This window comes from Carya illinoinensis, chromosome 7, assembly GCF_018687715.1.
Source record: "Carya illinoinensis cultivar Pawnee chromosome 7, C.illinoinensisPawnee_v1, whole genome shotgun sequence".
NCBI classification, from domain to species: Eukaryota; Viridiplantae; Streptophyta; class Magnoliopsida; order Fagales; family Juglandaceae; genus Carya; species Carya illinoinensis.
This window is the reverse complement of record NC_056758.1, coordinates 33,434,198-33,453,127: the sequence shown is the minus strand read 5'-3', so window position 1 is coordinate 33,453,127 and position 18,930 is coordinate 33,434,198. Positions and strand designations below refer to the sequence as shown.

The 18,930-nt window shown below is 34.1% G+C and overlaps 3 protein-coding genes and 1 non-coding gene across 6 annotated transcripts; 2 read left to right on the top strand and 2 right to left on the bottom strand.

Annotated features, from left to right (window-relative positions):
• Positions 1-521: 521 nt before the first annotated feature.
• Positions 522-3,475, bottom strand: LOC122317351 (glyceraldehyde-3-phosphate dehydrogenase B, chloroplastic-like). Of its 2 annotated transcripts, none has more exons than XM_043134386.1 (9): positions 3,285-3,475; positions 3,056-3,196; positions 2,466-2,627; positions 2,196-2,363; positions 1,896-2,056; positions 1,702-1,763; positions 1,534-1,583; positions 1,034-1,440; positions 522-872 (listed from the first exon to the last, which is right to left on the bottom strand). In XM_043134386.1, exons 1-9 carry the CDS (start codon positions 3,414-3,416, stop codon positions 737-739), a joined length of 1,419 nt encoding a protein of 472 aa, XP_042990320.1. In that variant the 5' UTR covers positions 3,417-3,475; the 3' UTR covers positions 522-736. The 2 variants fall into 2 exon arrangements, with proteins under 2 accessions (XP_042990320.1, XP_042990321.1); XM_043134387.1 differs by having other exon boundaries at positions 3,056-3,169; positions 3,285-3,470.
• Positions 3,476-6,224: 2,749 nt separating this feature from the next.
• LOC122314844 lies at positions 6,225-8,913 on the bottom strand. 2 transcript variants are annotated; one of them, XM_043130467.1, is made up of 5 exons: positions 8,691-8,913; positions 7,272-7,404; positions 6,970-7,066; positions 6,742-6,828; positions 6,225-6,453 (listed from the first exon to the last, which is right to left on the bottom strand). In XM_043130467.1, the coding sequence occupies exons 1-5, from the start codon at positions 8,749-8,751 to the stop codon at positions 6,304-6,306; spliced, it is 528 nt and encodes a 175-aa protein (XP_042986401.1). In that variant the 5' UTR covers positions 8,752-8,913; the 3' UTR covers positions 6,225-6,303. The 2 variants fall into 2 exon arrangements, with proteins under 2 accessions (XP_042986401.1, XP_042986402.1); XM_043130468.1 differs by having other exon boundaries at positions 6,225-6,438; positions 8,691-8,906.
• Positions 8,914-16,871: 7,958 nt separating this feature from the next.
• On the top strand, positions 16,872-17,708 carry LOC122316342 (probable protein S-acyltransferase 19). Its single transcript, XM_043132871.1, has one exon. The coding sequence runs from the start codon at positions 16,872-16,874 to the stop codon at positions 17,706-17,708; it is 837 nt and encodes a 278-aa protein (XP_042988805.1).
• A 967-nt stretch (positions 17,709-18,675) lies between these two features.
• Positions 18,676-18,747, top strand: TRNAD-GUC. The gene has a single exon. It is a non-coding gene; the product is annotated as a tRNA-Asp (tRNA).
• Positions 18,748-18,930: the final 183 nt, after the last annotated feature.

The window sequence follows — 18,930 nt, the reverse complement described above, 5'->3', positions numbered from 1 at the left end:
TATAAAATGAGATATACATAACTATATTAATCAGCTCTCCTGAGGGCATGAGAAACACCACTATCAAAATTCAAAACCATGCCAAGAACAAAAACTCTTCATGCTTGTATGCATGCCTTGGAGAATATCTCTTAGTTCAGCTTTTATATTAGTACCCATAAAAGGTAGAAAAAGCCACCCCTTTGGGTTTCAAATTATACTCCCTCCACAAGAGCCTTTGGTTCCCAAGTGGTTTGTCATCTACATTTAACTCCATCCAACCATCCATGAGTCGAATCCTTTTGAGCACATGGAAATCTCTCCCTACAAGAAATGTGAGAGGTGCCAAGCTGACGACATGAAACTTTGACGATTTAATCATTATTCATGATTTGCGTATTATATATTGTCCCAAGAATTTCTATAAATTCATATTTTTTTCTCCCCACCAAAGGTATGAGCCCTTGGAGGTTGAATGTCAACGGAAAGTAAAGTGATTGCGTGCGTTTTAAATGGTCATAGAACAACACGATACACATGGATTATTGGTACTACTGAGTTAGCATTTCACACAACTCATCATTGACAATCATTCGTTTTGAAAGATTATTACAGAGTGGGAGAACTGGCTTGATATTTTACTGTTCGATGACTTTGTTCCTCTCCCTCGACTTTCATTACAACATAATTGGAAAAGAAAAAAGAACGATGAAACCTCAGCCCAAGGCCAAAAAGATGCAGCATTGCAGCTACTCATCTAATTTTCATAGACTTTGCATTCCTCATCAGCCGGGTTTGTCTCGCAGAAGTCCTCTAATGGGTCTCCGCTTCCTGCTACAGTTGCACCTGGCCACTTGCTTGCTACCAGATGAGCCAAATCAACAACCCTTTGGCTGTAAAACAACAGAATCAAAGTTACCAAACAAAATTTCATCCTCGAATTCTTCATCTTCCATACATAAATGAATTCGACATCAATATCATAAATGAATTCGACATCAATATACAGCAAGCTAAGTTGTGAGTACGAGTCCATGTGATTGAGTATCCCCACCTGTATCCCCATTCATTGTCGTACCAGGCAACCACCTTAACCATATCATCACCCATGACCATGGTCAATGAAGAGTCAATGGTGCAAGAATCATCAGAGCACCGGAAGTCTACTGAAACAAGAGGGACATCACACACAGCCAATATGCCCTTCAATGGTCCCTCGGCTGCTTTTCTGAAGGCTGCATTGACATCTTCTGCTGAAATGCCCTTCTTCGCAACGTTCACTACAAGGTCAACAACTGACACGTTGGGCGTAGGCACACGGAGTGCAATGCCGTTGAGCTTGCCCTTCAGCTGGGGTAGCACCAAAGATACGGCCTTGGCTGCACCAGTGCTTGTTGGGACTATGTTCAGAGCTGCAGCCCTGGCTCGCCTCAAGTCCCGGTGTGAAGCATCTAAGAGCCTCTGAAGATACACAATGTAGTTGAAATGAATATGATACTTGGAACTTGATAGGATTTGTTACAGAAGTAAAGGGTTTCATGTTTGATTGCATACCTGGTCTCCGGTGTAAGAATGAGTGGTTGTCATGGTTCCCTTGACAATGCCTGAAACATAAGGCAGCATTAAAGATGCATTTTTACATGATGGAGTATAACGTGCAACAGAGGTTTTGTTGATAAGGGTTTTATTAGATTTATGAATCCTAATTGTATGAACCCTTACCAAGTTCTTCATCCATGACCTTCACAAAAGGAGCCAGACAGTTTGTGGTGCAAGAAGCATTGCTGCAAAAGGAAAAAAAAAGGTTAAACACTGTTTGGAGTATACCATTACAAGAGAGAACATAAGAAATCAACTAGCTGAAGCTAAATCACAATTGTTTCCATACCCTCATAGGACTATACATGAATACTGACCTTACAATATTAGCAACCTCATGGGAGTAATCCTTTTCATTTACCCCAACAACATAGGTTGGAATGTCAGCACCTTTAGCTGGAGCAGTGATGATGACTTTCTTAGCACCAGCTTGGATGTGTTTCCCAGCACCAGGGCCATCTACAAATACTCCTGTTCCCTGTAGGGCAAATTATTAAATAAACTTATAAGGTCCGTCCAAAGTAGAGCCAACTTGAAAAATACTCCACTTGAGTTACAAAAGTATTGTATACTGGACTTAAGAAGACTCTGATAGTTGAGATTTGAATGTGACTTACCTCAATGACAATGTCGATGCCAAGCTCAGCCCAGGGCAGCTTGAGAGGGTCCCTGTTAGAGACAACCTTGATGGGCTTACCATCAACGGTGATGGTTTCATTGTCCTGTATTTTCACATCTGCTTTGAAAGTCCCCAGCATAGAATCATATTTTAGCAGGTGTGAAGCCTGCATTTACAATGACAAATTATGCTCATTAATACTAACCAAGTTTATTCCCCAAAAGCATGGCAATAAAGGCATCCAAAATTTGTAAATAAAGTATCGTACATTCTTGACACCACCGCTGTCGTTGACAACAATAACATCAAGAGGTGAGTTTTTACGGCCATGCCAGCATCGGAGAAAGTTCCTGCCAATGCGTCCAAATCCGTTGATTGCCACCTTCAGCTTTGCCACTGTTTCTCCTCTGACTGGAGCTGATCCAGTTTTCTGATTTCAAGAATATGTTGAAAGCATTAATTATTAGTCAATTGTGAAAAAGGTTGATTTTACTTATCACAAGGTGGGACTAAGGTTGTAAAACGAACCAAGCCACTTGAACTTGGCACAAAATAGTTTCGATCATAAGTGGCTAGTCAAGCAGCCTATACTTTGGTATGGTTCTTTACCCTTTGAAAAGCTCAAATAAAGCTTACGCAAGTTTGAGGATTAACTCTTCAATTAAGCCAAGAATAAACCATTTTTTGGGGCTTATAACATGTTAAACAAAGCATTTTTGGGGCCTACAACAGGATAGGCGTGAAGTAATACCAGAAAGAATCAGATTTATGAATGGATCATTAACTCAAAACAACAATCTAATCAGGTCTAATCTTTAAACATACAAATATCGAAGGAGTAATATTATGTAAGAGAACCTTGGGAGTAAGTTGGGCAGCCACAACATCGAAGAAGGATGCATCCCTACCACTATTAGCGTAGGTCATACATGTACTGGCTCTAAGGCCAGAGTACTCAGCGACTTCAAGCCTCTGCACAACCAAGATGAATTGAGAATCCTAACAAAACCATAAAGAAACAAATAAAAGAAAAGAAAAAAAGTTCTCTAGCATGAATTCTATGCACTAGAGAGAGATCAAGAGTAACCTTGGAGAAGCATTGGGTGGGGACAGAGTGGGAATTCTTGGAGGGCAGCCTTGTGTTTGTAGGTACTCTTGAATAAGCTAGAGTTGCGTGGCTGGCCATGTCTGCAACTAAAGCTGATTGATACAATTTCATTCTATTTATACAGTAGAATCATTTTTTTTTAGTTAATAAATTGAATTTCATGCACAGAGTCATTGTTAAGTTAATTATTAATCACAAAAAAAAGGAAAATAAAAAGAAAATTTATGATCGAAAGCGAGTTGAAGGAACGTGTGGTTAGAACGGTACATGAAGATATGTTAGATAAGGTACTGTTTGAGTCTGCAACTTCATAATCTGAGCCACAGATTGATCACCCTTTAGTTTCTTCCAGCAATGCCCTTGCATTTCTCAGAGGGTACAACATTCATGGCCGGTCGTGGACAACCAACGTTCAACTCAACGGATTATATCCGTGTCATTCAATCTACGAAGCAACAGATTGGTAGTATAACCCACCGGATTGACATTTCTTGGAAAATATAGTTGCAAGTATAATTATGTATTAATTTGTGCATCAATGTAATGTGATTAGTTAAAAAATAGATTTAATTAAAAATAGTGTTAATTTAAATTTTAAATATGAATAAATCAATATTGGTACACAGATTAGCGCGCAACTGTGCTTGTATGTAGCAAAATTCTTTTCTTTTTACTTTTTTGTTCTTATTTTGAAATTCGGATAAATTTAGAAAAAGAGAAATGATAGTTGTAGTTGTGAGTGTGCAGAGGTCGTGCAATCACTTTAAAAATAAGTAAATAAATACAGGATCTACTTGGAAAAAAAATTACTTTTTTAATAATAGATTTTATTTTTTTTCAAAATAACTGCACGACTCTTGTATACTACAGGACTATATATAATATTACTCAATAAAAAATATTAAATATTATAGGACCCATTTTAGAGGTCGAAAAATCTTTTATCCATTGGAATTCGTTAATTTATTTCCCTTTCATAAGCTAACGTTTACACCATCATATTTTCAATTAATAAGCTGTCCCAAACCTCGTCCTTTAAAGGTAATGTTGCTGGGAGTGTATCAGAAATAATGAAATTATTATGATCTTCTCACAAAAGAAAAGGGGGAAAGACCCATCTGGGCCATCTCTTGTCATTTTGTTGATGCTGCTGGAGATGCCATTAAAAATACCACGTGAAAGTTTGTGAAGTGAACTCTACAAGGTCTCTCAACCACATGAGCCAACTATTTATTGTAAGAAAAGCAACATTTCAAACATCGATGATGCTTAGCCACATTCGAGATATCAAGCTAAAGAAATAACACCACCACAATGCACAGATCTCCAAAGTCATTTTCAAGATTTACATTTCCCCGTCTAATAGGTTGCAATTAGTAAAAATATATTGCAGAATTAGTATAGTATGTAATTTGTTAATAATCTCTGCTTGTTTTGATAAACATAACTTAAAATAAAAAAAAATAAAATAAAAATAAAAAAATAAAAATAAATAAAAAAAGAAAAAAAAAAAGAAGACAACATGAACCACCCAATTATAAGGTTCCGTTTGGGTACTATTCATTATTTTAATTACTTTTTACTATTTTTTATTACTATTCATTACTATTAATACTTTTTCACTACTATTTATAAAATACTTAAGATCATCTCACTATCCAAACGCAATCTAAATTATGCAATTTACAAGTTGGTAGGTAAATATTCCACATGTTGGAGGGACAATTCTATTTATAAAAAAGTGAAAACACCAATACATTTTAGAGCACTAGGAGTGAGATAGCTAAAGTTAAATTTTACCCAAAAAATAACTAAAGTGTTAAATAAAATGCAGTAGTGGGTTTAACAAATTAATAGTATTTTTAATTTTAAATCATATGACTTGACAAATTTGTTGAGCTGAAGGAGCTGGTAAAATATTATTTTTGGACTTAAAAATGATGTTCCCGTTGAGTTCTTTCATGGGGTGCTCATTCAAGATCTGTTTTCTGTCTTTTGGCCACAAAATTTTATTGTTGTTGAAAACATCTCTTCCATTTTAGTTTCTTGTTCAATGTATAAATTTGTTTTTTATTGGATTTTGATGTTCGCATGGTCATTGGTAATTCTTATACTTCTGCTGGTGAAGTATGCAACTGTTTTTAAATGATTTTCAAGTTTTCGGGTCGCAATCTATTGTTATGTGAAAATGATTCGATTCATTCACATAATTTCAAAATTCCATTTTTCTCACCAGGATTCAATTTTATGTGAAAATAAATTTTTAGAATTAAAATAATAAAAAGTTATAAATTAATATTTTAATAGAAGAATGAAAGATTTATTGAGTCTATTATTTAGTGTTGTAAAAAGTAGCTAGCTAAAATTTGTAAAAATGAATTTTCTAACTAAATTTTAGCTAAAATTTATTGAGACCACTACTAGTGCTCTTATATGCTAACTGATTCAGAAGACTTCCACATTATTCGTGTGCTGTATATGTTGGTAAAAAGGCTCAAACATAGGTTCTTCCCCATTGATTTTCTCTCTAGGTTCTTTGCCTTTGGAATTTCGAACCATCAACAACATGAAAAATGGGTTTATCTGTTTATGACCTAAAGGCTAGGATATACCATCTTATAGAATCTACTCACGGGGTAGATATCAGCAAACCCGGGTCCCTTGAGAGTTAAGACTACAACAAAACACAATTAACCGGCGAAGGGTTTAACTTGGAAGAGTTGCAAAAAATAAAAAAGATATAAATTTGAAGCAGCCTATATCATGGACATATCAAATAGCAGCTAATACACATTATTGGAACACACGTTTAGAATCATATTTGTTTTCGAGTGGACCCAAATACCTAACAATTTTACCAGAATCGTACTTGAGAAAATATATATACCAACTAAAAGCCACCATGTTTGAAGAAACAACTTAACGAAATTAAACTATTATTTATTAATCTGTAAGTTACTGGCAGAGAAGGCCATTTACACCAAAATGTAAAAGATAATTATATGGAAGCCTCAACTTCATCTGAGTTCATTTCAACACCATTTGGTTCTTTTTCTGATCGGAGCTGAGTAGAGACATCATCTATAGCAGAGTTCAGCTGTGCGATTTTCTCGGCCAATACTTTCCTCGTTTTCTGCAAAAAGAAGGGCTATTCATAATCAGTTTGGGGCTGATAACCAAGGTTTCAGAAAAGAGACAAAAGCAGTTTACATAATTTTAGAGACAAAACAATTTAACATATGAAAATTGAGCATAGGGAAAACATGTCAGCAGAACAGACTAAAATTACCAAAGTGAAAAGAAATATGAGCAAAGCGGCAAACAATGATGTTAACTGATTATCCATTAAGAACAAGTAAAGCAAAGGCTTTTAAAGGATTTATCCTGATAATTGATCATAGACAAAGAGCAAATAGAGTTCAGAGCAATTTTTCACCTCCAAAGCTTTCTCTTCATCATATATGAATTTGGGCAGTTTCCTCATTAGATCCTTCCGGTCAGCTCCAGTAAGTGTTTTGCTTATCTATTAGAGATAAATAAACACCACAAACATGGTGAAAAAAAACCCCCGCATTCAACTGGCAAAAAGAGAAGCATAAGGATCCACTACTAATAATAATTTCTTCCATTTGCAAGTGAAGTTACGGGTAAATAAGCACCAGACCTGAGGTGCATATACACAGCCAAGTGTCCCAACTACCAGTCCTCCCAAAATGAAGCCACCTACAAAGATGCTTGCACTGCTTGGCTTTCCATGATCACTGAAATTACACAATATAAGCATGATGTTGGCTTTAAGAATTTCATTTATACAAAAAATGAAAAAAAAAAAACTAAACATATACATTCAAAACCAATAATAACATAGAATGAAGCAACTCACTTCAAACTAACAATCAAAAGTATTGTGCACTTTTGCGCCATAAGTAGCATATTAGGATCCTGTAGAAATGGAAAATATATTACCTGTACCCAGCTTGAACTATAATTGATCTTTTGGATGTATAAAGTTGTAATTTCCCTGTACGATTGGTTTTAAGTGAAAAGTTGGCGGGGGCAACATTTCCAAGAAACTGGTTTATTGGCTTTAAAGAAAATCCTAGAAAAGAGAACACAGGAAGAGATGAGTAACAACATTTTAAAACCAAACATGATAGCTGAACAGAAATCATGCTCAACAGTGCAGGAACCATTACTTCAAGGCCAGAGACAATGGACCAAGAGGGACATATAATCCCAAAAAGAAACATCCAAAACAAAGTAAAACCTTCTTACATCAGTTTGAATTGATTTATTCCCTAGTGAAATGAACCTCCAACGACTGTCAAGTATGACAGCCATCTATATTCAAGAACCATTGCTTCCCATTGGGACAAGACATGAAAAGGTTAAAAAAAGAAGAAGCAATAACATATTCAACTATCTCTGAAATAGCAAGATCATGACAATATTTGATGTAAAAGTGTGTTTATACGTGGTATCATAAGATTGAGGCCGGAGGGGGCGATGCCAGCATGTTAGATGGAAAAGACAGGTAAAAATAAACTTCCCAACCAACTATAAGGTTTACGCAAGAGATTGTCGTAATGCTCACACTTACATTCTCATTACAACTGATCAATATATAATACAGGGCTATAGCTAAATAAGGAATGTAAAGCTATAAACAGAAACTATAAACAGAATGATTACAAATCAATTTACATAAAGGAAAATCCGGAAGAACCATGAATCAAGGGATAGATGTGAATCATACGGATTCCCTTATACCAACTACCCTAGGCAGACCCTGAAGAACCTCAGCAGCCTGAAAGAAAACTGAACTACATTTCTGAAACTCAAGGTGCAAATGCCAAAATCACCATCTCCAGCAAAGAATCTGCTATAACGATGAAACTTTACCAAGGGCTCGATACACTTGAGACCCAGTTTTGCTTTCTGATGAAAAGCTAAATTCAGACGTTTTCTATTCTAGTGGGACTTTCTAAGACGAGCAAAGTCATTATCCGACACAACAACGGTACGACATACAAATCACTCACACTAAATTTCTAAGCACGCAAAATACCCATTTAAGAAATTGAACTTGCAGATTTCCAGCTCAAAGTCATTAAGACGTACAAAGACTTAATGATTAGGACTACAGCTGAGAGAAGTAAACACCAGCAAATTCGATAAAATAGAATGATCGCTCTAATAAAACCTTTCCCCTCGATTGAAGATCATTCGGACAGAATTATTAAATTCAATAACACCAGCAAAGAACGAGATAGGGAAAGATAAAACGAAACAGAATGAAGCAACTGGTGCATAATAATCTGAAGGAACACGTACAATGTTAAATATGCAGTCGACGAAAGAAAGAAATGGGATAGAAAAGCTTACCAGGAGAAAACTGGGTTCGAGGATCTCTAATCGAAATCAATGAATTCGAAATAGCAGCCATCTTTAGAAAACAAAAACACGCACCGAGAGAGAGAGAGAAGAGAGAGAGAGTGCGGGAGTGGAACCGAGACGGTTTCGGTTAGTGTGAAAGGAAATGAATTTGAGCTCTTTCTGGCCTCTGGATTCGATGATTACTAAGCTTTGAGGCGGAAACTTCTATAAATGGGTGATGAAATATAAACTTTATTTTAGCACGCAGAAGTTTTGTGTAATTTTTTCTTTTCTTTTTGTCTTTTAGAATAATGCTATCTATAGTCTTGAGGAGATAAATACCTTATTGTAAAAAAAAGTGAGTTATACTATTTATTCATATAGATAGATTTTGTATTTGTTCACTTTTAAAATATTTAAACGATGTTTACACATTTACGATTCTCTAATTATAATTTAAGTGATTCTATTATTAAAAAATGATTATTTTTATATAAATGAAATATATATTAAATAAAATATGCAAGAGTTTTGCATATTTTAAAATTATAAATATTATTTCATTTTTATTTAATTGAGTTATTTTATTATCATTAGAGCGTATACTAATATTCGATTCAATTTGATTTGTAAAATTTAAATTTTAAAATTTATTTTTTAAATTAATTTATATTATATAAATATTTTATTATATGTATACATATGCTTTTATAGAACAACAGCAGAAGCTATTTTTATCCGTACGGATAACAATGGACTTAAGCACGTTGCAGATCTTAATATTAGTAGGATTCCTTAGTTACAATCTTTAGATCTTTGAGGTTAAGCTTTTATCAGCATCTCTTGTTCTATGTTTTGGTATTGTGTTACATCAGAGTTTTTGATCTCAAGTTAAAGAAATTCACAAAATAAATTTATATTTAGTGTACAAGATAATAAGTAAAATTTTTATATTATAAATAAAAATAATGGTTATGTTTAGTTATTAAAATTATGTCAATCTATCACAAATCAATCATTAATGAGACTTATTACTTTTCTATTTTTTATAAAAAAAATTAAATATATTTCAATCTAATTCATAAATTCAAATATATATCTCAACTTATTTATATTTAAATACATCTCAACGAGATTTATAATATATTATTATTCATAAATTAACTAAAATCATCTCGAAATCTAAACGCAACCTTAACAATGTCAAGAGACTCCAACAATAATACATGTTCTAAAACTTTTCTTGTGTGTTATAATGTTTTTAATTTTTTACACTGTGTACTACTGTTAATTTGGTTTGCCTAATGATGACCGAGTGCCTTCTTACAAAGAACATTGAGCTAGCTGCAGATCTATCATTATTTTCTTCCACCTATGTTTATCTGCATTAACGAATTTCACCGGGATTGGGCCCATATATTGAATTGGAAACTTAAACCAATGGGCCTTGGTTTTGCTTCTTTACTTTAGACCCAACAATATATATGGTTGCTCACCAAACATCCTTTTTTAAGCATAAAGTATTCTTGATATTTTGGAACCGTTTGAATAATAAATTCAAATGAAATGAATAAAAATAAAAATTAAATAAAATATTATTTTATAATATTATTATTATTATTTTAAAATTTTAAAAAATTATAATGATAAAATCAAATAAATCACTTTTGTATCTAAATCAGGACTTAGAGTATGTTTGTGAATGGAATAAAAAATCTAATCATCATCTATTTTTTCATAAGTCTCTCGTCATCTTATGATGTGGTATTATATAATAAATTTATAAGTAAAATATAATAAATAATCTCCAATCATCTAATATCACATTATGGGATGATGAGTAGCATTATTCACTATTTATTATTATTTACAGATTATCTAAAATTATCTTAATATCTGAACATAGTCTTAGGTTGTATTTGGGTAGTGAGGTGATCTTAAATACTCTATGAATAGTAATGAAAATGATAATGAAAAAATATTGAATAGTAGTACAAAATAATAAAAGGTAAATAAAAAGTAATGATAAAATAATAAATAGTGATGAAGTATTCTCTTCACCAATATTCACCCAACCCAACCCTTACTCTCTTGAAATCAGATTGTAACAACACCAATATCAGCTATCATGAATTGAATTATCATTCCTATGATTATTTTCCCTTTTGTAAGCATCATCTATGGATTACCCAAAGTTAAATAACATTTTTGATGAATATGAAATGAATTAGACTTTTGACTATTCCATTCACATAAATCTCCACATTGGAATAATTATTTTTTCTTTATATAATAATAAAATAATATAAGACAAATTTATTTTTTATTATTCCAATCAAATTCCCATATTAGATTATCCATTCATTTATTATATAGTAATAAGTAATTAATAATTAAAAAAATATTTAATTTTTGTAATTATTGATTTATTTAATTTTATCATATTTTACCATTCTATTTATTATATGTTAATTAGTAATCATATTCTAATTTATTCAATTGGTTAATGGACTTATACCATATAATTCATCTAAATATGGGCACTTGATGCAAGATAGCATGCACAAATCAACTCAGAAGATTTAATGCATAGTGTAATGGAAGTATCCAGAAGAAAAAGTTATAAAAGAAATAATAAAATAAAGATTTGACGGTATTATTATATACATCAAATTTGGTTTTAGTTTTATAATTACTAGCTACAGTAGCTACATTCTGTCTAATACAATGTGGACAATTTTGTTATCCTAATAATTAAAAAGCATAATTTTTTTACATTTAGATAATCCGATAAGAGTGCTTTAAGGGTAAAAACGTGCCCAAATTTTGAGAAGTTGTGTTTGGTTATATAATTACCGTTAAACCAACAAGTAGTACGTCCATTTCATAGTACCAAATCTTAATTAATTGGTAAAAAATAGGGATCCCGTTTGGAGTTATTGTTTTTTTTTAATATATATTTAAAAGTGTTAAAAAATAATATAAAATAAAATAAAATACCTAACGGAAACTCCCAGCATTGGGCATAGACCCACCCTAATTAATTTATCTTTACTTTTTTTTAATCATTGTATATAAGGTGACCACGTCTTAAAAAAAACAGACGATTCTTAGTTATTTTAGTTTGTTATTAAACTCAACGAGTCCAAATTATAAGCTAATCAACCCGGCCTTTATATATGCGGATCGGTTCAACTTGGTTCTCAACGGTTTTTTTTTTTTTTTGGGTTGGGGGGGGGGGTGGGGGGCCTGATTCACCGTATTAGCTACTTCCAAAGCTTTCATAAAATAATTATTATTGTACCCACCCACTTTTTTGAGTCTTTCAAAGACTCCAAATGGAGTGAACTCATATCTATATATCTATCTATAATAATAAGCGCCTATCGCGCTTCTATAGAAATGAACAGTGAATTATTGCGTTCCATTTTTTCCTTCCGTTTTTATTGCATAGTTACTTTTTTAACCTTTTATTTTCTTCCTTTGTGTCCGTTTATATAAGGATTTTTTGGTCTTTAGTAACTGTGTCAGAAGGTTGGCTGCTTTATATTTTTCTTCCTACTTTTCTATTTTTCTCGATTCTTCTTCTCTTTGTCTCTCTCTTCTCTCATATCTCTCTCTCTCTCTCTCTGAAGCTCACGAACCCAGCTCTCTGCCAAAGCTTCAAGATCCACTCCACCCCACCGGTTTTGGTCGGCAAGAGGTAAGGGAAGAAGCTGTGAAGAGATGGTGGCCGGAGGTGGTGCGACGGCGTCGAAATCGGTGAAAAACCGTATGGCTTGGAGGAGCTCGTGGTGGCTAACAGTGGCTCGGATGGAGGTGAAACTTGGTGGGGATCTTCACCGGTGAGAGGGGAAGAAAACTGGGTGGGTGGTGTAGGCCACGCCGCCGGAGAGCGGCGGTTCTGGGCTGCGAAAGCAACCGGCGACAGGGGAGAAAAAACAGGCAGGTGCCGTGACTTCTAGGGGCTCGTGGCGGCTAACGGCTGGTCCGATGGCTCTGAAAATTGGTGGGGATGATCTCTGGTAGGAGGGGAAGAGAATGGTGGGGGTGGTGTATACCACAGCCTCCGAACGGCAGCAATTCTGGACTGTGAAAGCAACCGGCGACAGGGGAGAAAAAACAGACAGGTGCCGTGACTTCCAGGGGCTCGTGGCGGCTAACGGCTGGTCCGATGGCTCTAAAAATTGGTGGGGATGATCTCTGGTAGGATGGGAAGAGAATGGTGGGGGTGGTGTATAACACAGCCTCCGGACGGCGGCGGTTCTGGGCTGCGAAAGTAACCGGCGACATGGGAGAAAAAACAGGCAGGTGTCGTGACTTCCAGGGGCTCGTGGCGGCTAACGGCTAGTCCGATGGCTCTGAAAATTGGTGGGGATAATCTTTGGTAGGAGGGGAAGAGAATGGTAGGGGTGGTGTATAACACAGCCTCCGGAAGGCGGCGTACCGGGCGGTCAAAGGGGCGACGATGAAATGGAAAGGAGAAAAAACAGGCAGGTGCCGTGACTTCCAGGGGCTCGTGGCGGCTAACGGCTAGTCCGATGGCTCTGAAAATTGGTGGGGATGATCTATGGTAGGATGGGAAGAGAATGGTGGGGGTGGTGTATAACACAGCCTCCGGACGGCGGCGGTTCTGGGCTGCGAAAGCAACCGGCGACAGGGGAGAAAAAACAGGCAGGTGCCGTGACTTCCAGGGGCTCGTGGCGGCTAACGGCTGGTCCGATGGCTCTGAAAATTGGTGGGGATGATCTCTACTAGGAGGGGAAGAGAATGGTGGGGGTGGTGTATAACACAGCCTCCGGACGGCGGCGTACCGGGCGGTCAAAGGGGCGATGATGAAATGGAAAGGAGAGTTGTGTGTGTGTGTTTAACCCGTATCATGTGCATTAAAGCCTTGAACGTTTTTCACCTTCATCCTTATATATTATTGTGATGATCTATAGAAATACAATAATGATTTGAAGACCCACTACCGGGGTTAGTATTGAACAGTATTAGAACTTTATATGCAATTCCTCCTCCTTGTATATTTATATATAGTTAGTTAGGTTCTCCTAATTTTCTTTTCTCATTTTCTAAAAGATGTAAATTATATTTTATTCTCTCAAATAAGGCTGATCTTTATTTTAAGATATTTGAGGTAGAAGACTGACATGATTTTTTAGGCTAAGCAAGTACAGTTAGGGATTATTTTTATGAGCAATGATGCAAGTATAAATTTTTTTATAATTCTTTATATATTATTTTAAATTGAAAGTATTTTTATAAAAAGCGATGCTATTTTTATTGGTTATTTTATAAAATCATATCTTATTTAAAATAGAATTACATAAAAAAACATTTTGAAAAAAATTATGTGTATCATTTTTTTTTAATAAGATCCCAAGAATGATTAAGATTTAGATGTAGTGGTGAAGTTGTTGGTGATTTTAACAAAAGATTATCGAGATGATTAGGAGTAAACAGTGGTTGTGAGAGCTTAAGTTTTTTAAAATAATGCATGTTGACGTTCTATTATTTTAAAATCTTTTTATAAATAAATAATTTTTTTTTAAAAAATAGAAGAGATAATAGAACGTCAACATGCATTATTTTAAAAAACTGGAAAATAATGCACCTCTTTAACTTTTTCTTCTGAAGATAAGGTTGGCGGCAGGATTAGTTTCATGCTTTATATTTTGTCGGGAGATCTTTTGATAACTTTATTTAATGTAGAGATTATCTTTGGTGGATTGCAAAGATAATACATGGTTATTAATCGAAACGAATAACTTATAAAAAGAGGATCCATTAATTAATTCTATTTGATGAAAAAGAACCGAAAGAAAGAATCTTATAAAATTAATCAAGATTGTAAGGTGATCGAATTTAATAAAAACACATCAGTCAAATGATATTATTTGGCACCGATGATAATTATCAAATATTATAAACACATACATAAGAAGACGTTAGATGAGAGCGAAAGAGGTGGGTGCAATGTAATTCCCAATTTCAACTAATACGCCCACCATATTTAGACTTTCCACATTTAAAGTCTCCATTTGATAGCGCCACCTGTTCCATTGATTGATGTCTGATAGGAAGACGGCCAGGGGGCAGTGTGGACGGGAGAAATCCAATGATCCCTACCATACGCGTTTTAATTAAAACAGCATTGGGATCAACAACCTGACACTGACATATCTCATATTCCACACCACATTAACTGGAGTTTATAATATAGAAAAAATTTAATTGTAAACGTAAGTATGTATTAACATGTATATTAATTTAATATGATTAGTTAAAAAATAAATTTTATTAAAAATAATATTAATTTAAAATTTAAATATAAAAAAATTAATATTAATATATAAATTAGTACATAATTTTATTTATACTCGCTTCTTTAATTATTAAATAAAATAAAAATTAAAAAAAATTAAATATTAAAAAAGTAATAAATAGATTGTAGTGAAGTAATAATTCTATTATTTTCTATATTATAATGCCACCTCTACCCTTCTTTCTATCTATCACGTAGGTAAGAAAAGATGTTTCCTGGACCCCTTCCAGCGCATTCATATGGAGCACTTGTGCTGCCCAACTAACACTGGATCTGAGATTATCAAAGATTGCATTCGAAGGGGAATGTTTGCAAGCTACAAAGACCTTATAAGAAGAAAATTAAGCTTGGAATAGTACCCATATCACTATAAGAAAAATAGATTTTTAAAATTAATTTATTATAACAAAAAGATTACTTATAATTAATTTTAATTGTGAATAATTTTTTTATTATAATAAATTAGTCACAAAAATCTATTTATTTATTTATTTTTTTTTATAGTATATGTTCATGTATGGCCCAAGATCTTGTCTTAAATATTTTGTAAAGTGAGATATTTCTCAGGGACAGTAACACAATTACTCACTTACTTGTAAAAGATATTTTTACCATTTCTAAACTCATCGTAATCACGGAGGATTCACCTCATTGTATTTCTTGGTTATTATAATGAAATGGCGGTATTATCTTTTCTAATAATAAAAAAATATATCTATGACGTAGATCATGTCTCGAAGGCCACTTCTCTATTATATTATTACCCATTGTCCACCAAATTTTGGGAATTAACATAATTTGGGAAACAAATCTAATGCAAGATCTCTCATTTTTGTCATTTAATGCAACATCACTATGACCAAAATCATTCTTTAATGTTAGTTGATTGCTACGTACTATATCGAAAGTTATAATCTATTACTGTATACCTTTAGTCTATGATTAAATTTCAAACCATGTGACAATGAAACTATTCTGGAGTTGATGCCATGTGAAGATGTTTGTTCGGTTGCCGAGTTTAATCGCATCTTCTCATTTATTTTATTTTATTTGATGACAGAGAGCATCAATAGCTGGCACACACCCATGTATTTTAAATTATTGAATTAAGTTTTAATATATCAAGTTTTAATATATCGAAAGTTATAATCTATTACTTTAATATAATATTATTTGATCTCGAAAACGGGCGGTTGATTCTACAATGTAACTGCTGGCCTTGCCACGTGACAAGACAAAGAGCTTATATATATCGATCGTTTCGTTTTGATCTTATCATCATCATGTATAGCTAATATATATACATCTATATAATATAAATTAACTTAGTTGTTGATATTAGATATCGACTTCTTGAAATAAATTATTGAACTAAGTTTTAATATATCAATTTACAGACTTTATCAAGAGATCTAAATATATAAAAGACTTTCTACTTAAATAAAAATATATATATTTATTTTTTAAATTTTTTTATTAATATATATAATAAATCCTAAACTTGGTAAATGGGGGGTACGTGGTATATAAATCCTATGTATATATAGCCCCATGGTCGGGAGCTGCACGTAATTTTTCAAACCAATCATTACTCATATCAATCTTGTATATATATATATATATGCTTACATTTATTTAATATCATGCTTCTAATCCACGTGACATAGATTTCAATTCACTATTTTTTTTAGTCTATCTTTATTAAAGTGAGTTTTGTGCCAGAATTAAAGTGAGTTTTGTCCTCCTCCAGTAAAGTGAGTTTTGTGCCAGAATTAAAAATTTTATGTGTATCTAATGAACAGGATGAAATTATATCTCATTTGGAGCTAGGTCGCCTACCATCCATAGTGGATCCAGATGCAATGCAGCTGTCTGACATGGGGAAAAAGTTACCACAGCGCCCAATCCGAATCAGTGCATGGAAACTTGCTAAACTGGATTCTAATGAGGCAATTAAAGCAGCTGCAAAAGCTAGAGCATCATCATCTGTCCTTCGTCCGGTTAGTTCTCGACATCATCCATACGATGCTGATCATTTGTCCAGTACTACTGTGAGTGGAAGAACCAGTCCAGTCAGCACCGATCAAGAGTTTCACAGTAGAAATGCTAGAACTGGGGCATCGAGGTTATCTCCTCCTAAGAGCTCATATCCACCTAGTCGTGCCAGCAAGGAAGATATTGAAACATGCAATCAAAGCATTAGCAACCTTAGCAGTCCTCAACTCTCCAACATCACGCCTTCGCTGCTGGACCGGCAAACTGTACACGGAGATCACTTCAATCCTATTTATCAATCATCAGCAGATCAATCTCTTTGCTCAACAAAACAAAGTGAGCATAACAAAAATGCAGTTTGTGAGAATGTAGCACAAATCCCTTTGAGAAATAACAACTTGGGTCTTTTAGAAAACTCAAGATCATCAGTCTTCTGGGATCAAGATGCCGGCCGTTTTGTTTCCTCATCTTCCAGAGGTCTTGGAACAGAGCTGTCGTACACAGGTCAATCCATTTTCTTTGGTGGTCCTGTTGTGAATGAACAACCAATCAGAGGGACAAGAAATTTGAGCTCAGTGGCTGCTGGTCTGGATAGAGGTTCTACATCAAGTTATTATCAGCAGAGATCACATAGGGGCGGCCAGCTTCCTGTATTTGTTCCGAGTGATTCCCGTCAAAATCAATTCTCTTCCAAATTGCCATGAGGAAGCCAAGGATTTCTTTTACCCCGATATATAGATCTAGAAACTGTTTTATTTATTTTTTTGGTAGTTTTTTTTTAGAACTTGATTTTGGTTTTACCATTTTGTGCAGCTCTTTAATTCATATGCCATGTTCACTGATTCATTCTGAGGTTTGACTTATGAGGATTTTAATTCCCATGCTCACAATGTTTTCACTCTATTGTTACTAGCCAGATGGTAGCTCTTTTTCTCTGACGGCGGTGCTCTCCTCATAATAATAAGACATTTTAATCCAGTTTATAGGTTGTCTGTCATAGTTTCTACCTTGATACTAAATGTCAGGTCTAACCATGGCATGGATATTTATTTGTCTAAACTTTTAATCATTATATCATAAGAAACCATGTGCATTATGTTATGTTTGTCATGCTATATGTAGGATTTGGAATTAGATAGCCAAAGCGAGGTAAATTAGATACCAAAGAAGAACCTATTTTGAAACTATGTCATTCATAGCCATGATTTATTCTGCTTTTCATTGGATTACTGAAAATCTCAAAATCAACTATGCTTATATGGGTTAATTATACTGGAAACAGTTAAATTTATAATCATGGCACATAGGAAGGAGATCTGGTGTGCCAAACTTTACATGGAAATAGAAGTTTCAGTGTTGTAAATAGTTATTGCCGTCGTTGCTCACATAATGTAAAACTTTGCATAGAAATTTTTTGGAACTTTGGTTGGAGACTTTTGTAATCCATGTTTGTTTATAATATTATATTTTTATGTTTAAGTGAGAGGTTAATAAAATTGGAATACCGTCTCCTTTTAAAATAAAAGAATTGCACCGTTATTCTTTGCAGATGGAAACAACCAATTTAGAAGAAAATAAACGATACTATGGCGTACATAAATCAGGATTCAGGGTGCTAGGGTTCTAGAGATTATTAATTATATATAAAAAGTTGGGACCCTTAATCACCAAGTCGTTGTAGTATAGTGGTGAGTATTCCCGCCTGTCACGCGGGTGACCCGGGTTCGATCCCCGGCAACGGCGTTATTTTTTTATTTTTAATTTTTTTTAGTTTCAACTTTCAAACTCTTTACAGGTTTCCTATTTCAGTACGTATGATGCGGGAGAGAGCATGTTTTGGAAACCGAAAAATAAAATTTTATAGCCTCATTCCACTTTTAGATTACCCTTCTGATCATCAAATTTATATCGGACAGTACTGCATAT